Source organism: Cebidichthys violaceus, unplaced genomic scaffold (assembly GCF_023349555.1).
Source record: "Cebidichthys violaceus isolate CVI_PGR_0920_01 unplaced genomic scaffold, fCebVio1.0.p SCAF_228, whole genome shotgun sequence".
Lineage (NCBI taxonomy): Eukaryota > Metazoa > Chordata > Actinopteri > Perciformes > Stichaeidae > Cebidichthys > Cebidichthys violaceus.
In genome coordinates, this window is record NW_027176404.1 from 33,245 (window position 1) to 43,067 (window position 9,823).

The window sequence follows — 9,823 nt, forward strand, 5'->3', positions numbered from 1 at the left end:
TTGAAAAAGAAAAAAAGTCTTTTTTATGTCGAAAAAAAAAAAATTCACAATATAGTATGTCGAAAAAGTAAAAAAAAAGTCATAGTATAGTATGTCAAAAAAAGTTAAAAAAGTCACATGTTGAAAAAAGTAAAAAAAGTCATAGTATAGTATGTCAAAAAAAGTTAAAAAAGTCACATGTTGAAAAAAGTAAAAAAAGTCATAGTATAGTATGTCAAAAAAAGTAAAAAGTCATAGTATAGTATGTTGAAAAAAGTAAAAACAGTCATTGTATAGTATGTTGAAAAGAGTAAAAACAGTCATTGTATAGCATGTTGACAAAAGTAAAAAAAAGTCATAGTATAGGATGTCGAAAAAAGTAAAAAAAGTCATAGTATAGGATGTCGAAAAAGTAAAAAAAAAGTCATAGTATAGTATGTTGAAAAAAGTAAACAAAAGTCATAGTATAGTATGTCAAAAAAAGTAAAAAAAAGTCATAGTATAGTATGTCGAAAAAGTAAAAAAAAAGTCATAGTATAGTATGTCAAAAAAAGTAAAAAAAGTCACATGTTGAAAAAAGTAAAAAAAAGTCATAGTATAGTATGTCGAAAAAAGTAAAAAAAGTCATAGTATAGGATGTTGAAAAAAAAGTCATAGTATAGTATGTTGAAATAAGTAAAAACAGTCATAGTATAGTATGTTGAAAAAGAAAAAAAGTCTTTTTTATGTCGAAAAAAAAAAAATTCACAATATAGTATGTCGAAAAAGTAAAAAAAAAGTCATAGTATAGTATGTCAAAAAAAGTTAAAAAGTCACATGTTGAAAAAAGTAAAAAAAGTCATAGTATAGTATGTCAAAAAAAGTAAAAAGTCATAGTATAGTATGTTGAAAAAAGTAAAAACAGTCATCGTATAGCATGTTGAAAAAAGTAAAAAAAGTCATAGTATAGTATGACGAAAAAAAAAGTCATAATATAGTTTGTTGAAAAAAGTAAAAAAAAGTCATAGTATAGGATGTCGAAAAAAGTAAAAAAAGTCATAGTATAGGATGTCGAAAAAGTAAAAAAAAGTCATAGTATAGTATGTCGAAAAAAGTTTAAAAAGTCATAGTATAGTATGTTGAAAAAAGTAAAAAAAGTCATAGTATAGTATGACGAAAAAAAAGTCATAGTATAGAATGTTGAAAAAAGTAAAAAAAGTCACATGTTGAAAAAAGTAAAAAAAAGTCATAGTATAGCATGTCGAAAAGAAAAAAAATTCACAGTATAGTATGTCCAAAAAAGTTAAAAAAAAGTCATAGTATAGGATGTCGAAAAAAGTAAAAAAAAGTCATAGTATGACGAAAAAAAGTCATAGTATAGTATGTTGAAAAAAGTAAAAAAAAGTCACATGTTGAAAAAAGTAAAAAAAGTCATAGTATAGGATGTCGAAAAATGAAAAAAAAATCATAGTATAGGATGTCGAAAAAAAATAATTCACAGTATAGTGTGTCGAAAAAAGTAAAAACAGTCATAGTATAGTATGTCGAAAAAAGTAAAAACAGTCATAGTATAGCATGTTGAAAAAAGTCATAGTATAGCATGTTGAAAAAAGTAAAAAAAAGTCATAGTATAGTATGTCAAAAAAAGTAAAAAAAAGTCATAGTATAGTATGTTGAAAAAAGTAAAAAAAGTCACATGTTGAAAAAAGTAAAAAAAAAGTCATAGTATAGAATGTCAAAAAATGAAAAAAAAGTCATAGTATAGTATGTCGAAAAAAGTAAAAAAAGTCACATGTTGAAAAAAGTTTAAAAAGTCATAGTATAGTATGTTGAAAAAAGTAAAAAAAGTCATAGTTTCGTATGTCAAAAAAAGTAAAAAAAGTCATAGTATAGTATGTTGAAAAAAGTAAAAACAGTAATTGTATAGTATGTTGAAAAAAGTAAAAACAGTTGTTGTATAGTATGTTGAAAAAAAAAAAATTCACAGTATAGTATGTCGAAAAAGTAAAAAAAAAAAGTCATAGTATAGTATATCGAACGTACTATAACATACTATACTGTGAAAAAGTAAAAAAAGTCATGGTATAGTATGATGAAAAAAAAAAATTCTGAGTATAGTATGTCTAAAAAAAAAAATTCACAGTATAGTATGTCGAAAAAGTAAAAAAAAAGTCATAGTATAGTATGTCGAAAAAAGTAAAAAAAAGTCATAGTATATGATGTCGAAAAATTAAAAAAAGTCATAGTATAGTATGTTGAAAAAAGTAAAAACAGTCATTGTATAGTATGTTGAAAAAAGTAAAAAAAGTCACATGTTGAAAAAAGTAAAAAAAGTCATAGTATAGGATGTCGAAAAATGAAAAAAAAGTCATAGTATAGGATGTCGGAAAAAAAAAATTCACAATATAGTATGTCGAAAAAGTAAAAAAAAAAGTCATAGTATAGAATGTCGAAAAAAAAATAATTCACAGTATAGTATGTCGAAAAAGTAAAAAAAAAGTCATAGTATGACGAAAAAAAGTCATAGTATAGTATATCGAAAAAAGTAAAAATAGCCACATGTTGAAAAAAGTAAAAAAAAGTCACATGTTGAAAAAAGTAAAAAAAAGTCAGAGTATAGGATGTCGAAAAATGAAAAAAAGTCATAGTATAGTATGTCAAAAAAAAAAAAAAAAAATAGTATAGGATGTCGAAAAAAAACAAAATTCACAGTATAGTATGTCGAAAAAGTAAAAAAAAAGTCATACTATAGTCTATCGAAAAAAGTAAAAAATGTCATAGTATAGTATGTTTGAAAAAGTAAAAAAAGTCACATGTTGAAAAAAGTAAAAAAAGTCATAGTATAGGATGTCGAAAAATGAAAAAAAAGTCATAGTATAGGATGTCGAAAAATGAAAAAAAAGTCATAGTATAGGATGTCGAAAAAAAAAAATTCACAGTATAGTATGTCGAAAAAGTAAAAAAAGTCACATGTTGAAAAAAGTAAAAAAAGTCATAGTATAGGATGTCGAAAAATGAAAAAAAAGTCATAGTATAGGATGTCGAAAAAAAAAAATTCACAGTATAGTATGTCGAAAAAGTAAAAAAAAAAGTCATAGTATAGTATATCGAAAAAAGTAAAAAATAGCCACGTTGAAAAAAGTAAAAAAAGTCACATGTTGAAAAAAGTAAAAAAAAGTCATAGTATAGGATGTCGAAAAATGAAAAAAAAAAGTCATAGTATAGTATATTGAAAAAAGTAAAAAAAGTCATAGTATAGTATGATGAAAAAAAAGTCATAGTATAGTATGTTGAAAAAAAAAATTCAGAGTATAGTATGTTGAAAAAAGTAAAAACAGTCATAGTATAGCATGTCGAAAAAAGTTAAAAAAAAGTCATAGTATAGGATGTCGAAAAAAGTAAAAAAGTCATAGTATAGGATGTTGAAAAAAAAAAATTCACAGTATAGTATGTCGAAAAAGTAAAAAAAAAGTCATAGTATGACGAAAAAAAAGTCATAGTATAGTATGTTGAAAACAGTAAAAAAAGTCAGTATTGTATGACGAAAAAAAAAAGTCAGAGTATAGTATGTTAGAAAAAGTAAAAAAAGTCACATGTTGAAAAAAGTAAAAAAAGTCATAGTATAGGATGTCGAAAAATGAAAAAAAAGTCATAGTATAGGATGTCGAAAAAAAAAAATTCACAGTATAGTATGTCGAAAAAGTAGAAAAAAAAGTCATAGTATAATATATCGAAAAAAGTAAAAAAAGTCATAGTATAGTATGATGAAAAAAAAAAAATTCACAGTATAGTATGTCGAAAAAAGTAAAAAAAGTCATAGTATAGTATGTTGAAAACAGTAAAAAAAGTCAGAGTATAGTATGTTGAAAAAAGTAAAAAAAGTCATATTATAGTATGTTGAAAGAAGTAAAAAAAAAAGTCATATAGTACAACGTCTAAAATTTCATAAAAAAGTCTAAGTAAGTAAGATTTATTTATAAAGCGCTTTTTACAGACATAAGTCACAAAGTGCACAATATACATTGTGTCTTTGAAACGTCTACTGCGATGTTTATTACATCTGTCAAACACACAACCCCACAATTAAAGAGAACATAGGGATCAAAGACATAACATATAGGTATATAACATCAGTATCAGTGAATAATGTGAAGCATATATAAGTACAATGCTAGGTATAAATATATAGATATATATTAAGAAAATGGAATTGGAAAGTGATGATCTCTGGAGCTCAGATGTTGTGAGGACCTTCCTGGGTCTGGTGGTTCCTCCTGGATGAGGGATCAGTGCTGGAGAAGCTTACACCTCTTGAGAGTAACGTTCACTCCCTAAGAACATCGCTGGAGGGTTAAGACTCTGAAATCAGGTTAAAGTCATGGACTCCATGCCAACGAGGGTCCTCACTAGTACAGGTCTGAGGAGTGTGTGTGTGTGTGTGTGTGTGTGTGTGTGTGTGTGTGTGTGTTAGTATGCATGTGTCGTCTCTTTCCACCAGCTGTGCTCAGTCCTCCCTGACATTGAAAACCTTCACTTGAAACAGCGTGTGTGTATAAATGAATATCTATAGACACACACACACACACACACACACACACACACACACACACACACACACACACACACACACACACACACACACACACACACTCTGTACCTGTAAGTGTGTATTGTGGTGTGTGTTTGATCCACACTCTGGTGAGACAGGGAACTCTAATTAGCTCTCTCTCTCCTCTTTAGACCCCTTTTAGATCCCTCTCTTCTGCAAGCCAAGCACTCCGACACACACACACACACACACACACACACACACACACACACACACACACACACACACACACACACACACACCTGATTTCATTAATGTTGATTGGCCCAGTAGGACCCCTTTGCTGCTTTGCTCTTGCTCTCACACACACACACTGACAAACACACACTCATCCCTCCTGCCATAAAAGCATTTTGCACCTACGGTGGTTTACTAACACACACACACACACACACACACACACACACCTCTCCCCTGCCTCTCTCACCTTCCACACTCTTAATTAACGAGTGAGGAGAAAACTGCTGAATACAAAGAAAGACATCGCATTACAATCAGAGAGAGAGGGAGAAAAGACGAGAAGCAGGGGAGTAAAAAGAGAGAGAGAGAGAGAGAGAGAGAGAGAGAGAGAGAGAGAGAGAGGGGGGGGGTTAAAAAGAAAAGGAGTGAGATTGGTTTCTCTTGGTTGTTAAAAGCTGGCCGGACTAATTGGCCGGTAAAAAAAATCTGAGTCGAGATGGAGGGAAGGATGGGAGGGGAGGAGAAGAGAAGGAGGTGGAGAGGATGGAGGAAAGTAGGAGAAGAGAAGGAGGTAGAGGAGGAGACGGAAAGGTAATTGCAAATGAGGAGAGAGTGGGAGGATGAGGAGAACTGAAAAATTTCAGGAGGTGAAGAGAAGAGGGGGAGGAGGGGAGGAAAAGAAATGAGAGGAAGACATGTAGAGAAGAAGAATAGCAAAAAGGATGAGGAGGAGTGGGGAGGAAAGAAGTAGACAAGGAGGAAAAGAAAAAGGGACAAGAGCTACATTAAAGGGGAAGAAGAGAGGAGGAAGAAGAAAGAAAGAAAAAGGATAGAGGGAGGTAGAACAGGTGGAGGAGAGGAGGAGTAAAAATGAAAAGAACTGAGAAGGAAAAAGAGGAACAGAAAGGATCTGAGGGAAGAAAAGATCATCGTACAAAAAGGAATGGAAAAAAGGATGTATGGGATAAAAGGAGGACAGGAGAAAGAGGGATGAGGAGGAAGGAGGAGGAGTGCGCAGACTCCTTTAGGAGGTAGTTGAAAAATGTGACCTTGTTCCTCCACCTGGTGACATTTCCTCCACCCAGCTGATCGACTTTTAACAAGGCGGGTCAGCATCATTTTTAACCAGGACACACACACACACACACACACACACACACACACACACACACACACACACACACACACACACACAGGTGGTGTGTTTCATTGTGACGGATGGAGGTGAGGGTGGGAAAGGGGAAACACGGTTGCCGGGTCAAAACAGTGAGAAAAATAAAAGGCAGGAGGAGAAAACAGGAAACAAACAAAGAGATGATGGATTCCTGAAGGAGCCACACTTCATACTTATCTCAACCAGAACAAGTCCTCTGGTCAAATGTGCTGTTGATGGGAACTCATTATCCCACAATGCAATGCACAAAGGAAACAAAGGCGTTACTCACAGCTGGAGAGACTTCAAGAACGCTCCGGGAACATCTCGGAAAACTGGAAAACAAAACATGAAATATTAAAAGTTTGGACATGAACCGTGTCGTGATCTTTTTGAAATTATTTTATTATCAAAGACATGTCTGTCCATAAATGGCCACAATCTCTGTACTTTATTCTGAAATATAACCCGACTGATGCCAAACGATGATGTTGATATTTGGGATATATCAATTATTATTTTCTAGACAATCAATCAATAACAATAATCGTTAGTTGTGGCTCTATTTGTAACGGCAAACCACCAAAAAATTGCAGAAAATTTCCACTTTCTTGAACAGAGTTTATATTTTAAGAGCTGAAACGATGAGATCATTCATTGACATTCATTTGCAGCAACTTTGTCAATTTATTAATAATTCCAGTATTAAAAAAAAGAAAAGAAAAACTAAACACATTTCCTGGTTCCAGCTTCTCAGATGTGAAAAATGTGCCCAAATAAAATTGCTATTAATTTTTTTTATAAAATGCTATTTTATCTTAGTATTTAATATTAGAGTCATATTGTTGCAAATTTAACAAAAATTAAAAAAAAAACCAAACATTTTTAAATAGTTTAAATGACATTTTAAGGACCAAATTAACAAAAAGTCCTTGTTGTCAGGCAGAAAGGAAGCGTTCTGGAATAAAACAGGAAGAACATTGGACCGTGATGACATTAAGTTGGCAAGTTACAGGTTAAAGTTTTAAGGACAATACTGGGGGGGGGGGGGGGGGGGGGGATCAAAGAGGCAACTTTTTTTTTTTTTTTTTTTTTTTAAGTTGCAGACCTGCTGCCTAAAGGATAAAACAGAGAGGACAGGAGAGGACAGAGAGAAGAAGAATGGGTCGGGATAAAAATAATACGAGAGTAACAGATAGAGGACGGGGGGTGAGGAGGAGGAGGAGGTGCATGTAGAATAGAGGGATGAAAGAGGAGGAGAGGAGGGGGTCCGAGTGATAAAAATAGGGAAGGGCAGGAGATGAGAGAGGGAGAGTGTGAGGGAGGAAACGAGGAAGCGAGCGCAAGATGAAAGAGAAATTTAAGATTTTTTAATATTATTATTACCAACACAGCAGAGGCCTCAAACCTGTTCCACTTAAACACAGAGATGAACAGAGGACAGGAGTAAGACGTCAAGGAGGAGAGGAGGAGAGGAAGAGAGAGAGAGAGAGAGAGAGAGAGAGAGAGAGAGAGAGAGAGAGAGAGAGAGAGAGAGAGGAGGAAGAAGAGAGGGAGGATACAGGTTTATGGTTGCTGTTATGCAGAAATGTAAACACTTTGCAACGTTCGCAGAAAACAATGACACCGCAGGGAGAGGAAGGTGTGTAGGTGTGTGTGTGTGTGTGTGTGTGTGTGTGTGTGTGTGAGAGAGAGTGTGTGTGTGTGTGGGTGCAGCAACAGCACTACAGGGAGCGGAAGGAGAAGGACGGAGGTGAAATGAGAGAGAGAGAAAGAGATTCTATGGTGAACGGATGCTGCATTAAGGGAGGACAACGTGCAACACTTTAAAAGCTACAGAAAACAACTACTTCCTGCTTTAATAATCACGATCAAAGTATGAAGTGGGGGGGGGGGTACCACGACTTAATAGGTGGGGTGAAAATAAAGCGTGTGAGCTACTGACATCATGAGACTACCCTCAGTGTGTGGAACCTTTACCATAAAGAAAGGTATTGTTTGTGGACTGACTCCTCCTTCTCTGTGTTTACTTTTAGACTCCCGGTCGTTTCTGAAGAACCCGATGATGTTCTAGAAAAACGGACTCCGCCCCCTGAAGCCCCGCCCCCTTTCCCTCCCGCACAGAAGAACTCCACCAGCCCACTTCCACGGAACAATAAGACTACTAGGAGGACTCACTGGGGGGTCCTTTCTTCTTCTTCTTCTTCTTCTTCTTCTTCTTTTTAGACAAACTTCACTCCATTCATTCCTCTTTTTCTCTCCCCTGCACCGAACGTCCGTCATCCCTCGTTCACCTAGAAAAAGAAGAATAAATATGAAACCCGGGCAGAGGATCACGGGTGGGATCAAGACTTTTTAAAAAAACGGACCAATCACACGAGTGTTTCTGATAGTTGAAGACAAAGACTGAACATGTTCTTAAAAAGGATAAATAATGATAATAATAAAAAAAGATTCAAAGCCCTCTCTCTGGATTTGACACGACCCCATTGGCTGGCTGTCAACACCCCCTCTGATTGGACGATAATCAGCTGATGGGAGGAGCCTACAAAATGAGAGATGTAAAAACCACACTAAGTAGAGGACAGGAACAACGCTGGAGTCCACGTCTGTCTCGTTTCCTTGAGTCGTACAGGGACTGAACAGAATGCATGGGAAGACTTTATTCTGTTGTCATTGGGCCTCTTTTGTCCTCCGTACTCTCTCCTCCTCTCTTTCTTTTCTATAAATCAGCTGTTATATCTCTTGCTTCTCCTTCTATCTATTGTTTCCCCTCGTTCTCTGAATATGTTGGATGCAGCGTTTCAATGTATGAAGTATTTTCTATCACCCTTAATAACCTGTGAAATAAGTTTCTCAAATGATGCAAAAGTCTAAAAAAAACAAAACAAAAAAAAAAAACACCTTTTTTTATGACGATGGAGTGATTTTTAGACACAATATTATATCCTAAAAAAAAAGAATTTAAAACTATGGTACGTTGAATTCTCTTCCTTAACTATGGAGCCTTTCATCTTCTCCCCCCCCCCCCTTCCCCCGTGAACCAGGAAGTAGAAGTGAACCAGGAAGTAGAAGTCAAGTTCTCCGGCGTTAAAGACGAGGAGCGCTTGATTCGTTTTTTTTACAAACTTGACGACTTCAATTTCTTTCTTTCTTCCGTCGTTGGATTCGAGCACTCTTACCCCCCCCCCCCCCCCCCCCCACACACCTTAAAGTGACAAAGAGCGCTTCAGGTGTTGAAATCAAGTGCTCCTCAGCTACTCCGGACACCATGAACGCTCCACCCCTCTGATCTTCTGACCTACTACGAGTGCAGACTGTTGTGTTGCCGTTTCGTTTATTCCACTGCGTGTTTTATTTGTTTTGTTTGTTGATGACTATTTGAAATGTGTGTTTGGGGGGGGTGGGGGGGGGGTGTCGGGCGGGTGGGGGTTGTTTTTTGGGGTTAAAGGGATATTCCGTGTAGATAGAAACAAACAGCGTTCTTCTTGTTTTATTTGTCTTATTTTCTCTCCTGATGATCTCACAGTCTGTCACTGTTCTCTGGGTTTGAGCTGACTGCAAATATACAGTATTATAATGAGCGCTGTCCTGTGGTGTTTCACACACACACACACACTCACACACACACACACACACACACACACACACACACACACACACACACACACACACACACACTGTATCCCACGTTCACCGTCCTGCTGCCACAAACACTCACTAGAGCACCAAATGTGGATTAATCCGCCGCTGAAAATAGTCCCAGTATATTTCACTCGTTTATTTAATTTGTGTCGATTTCACACATCGACTAAAAACTACATTGATCAGCTGTTTTAAGAAACGACTGTGGCTAAAAAAAAAATAAAAGTTTTGTCTATAAAGTCTCACAGGAATTAAATATTGAGATTTGAAATTGAGCT

At 35.0% G+C, this 9,823-nt stretch overlaps 1 protein-coding gene across 1 annotated transcript in view; it reads left to right on the top strand.

Annotated features, from left to right (window-relative positions):
* LOC137878098 (dachshund homolog 2-like) overlaps positions 1 to 9,483 on the top strand; it is a 40,370-nt gene extending 30,887 nt beyond the window's left edge. Inside the window, exon 10 of the mRNA XM_068718214.1 lies at positions 7,937 to 9,483. Coding sequence (XP_068574315.1) covers positions 7,937 to 7,974 — 38 coding nt within the window. The 3' untranslated portion in view covers positions 7,975 to 9,483. The remainder of the gene's footprint in view (positions 1 to 7,936) is intronic.
* Positions 9,484 to 9,823: the final 340 nt, after the last annotated feature.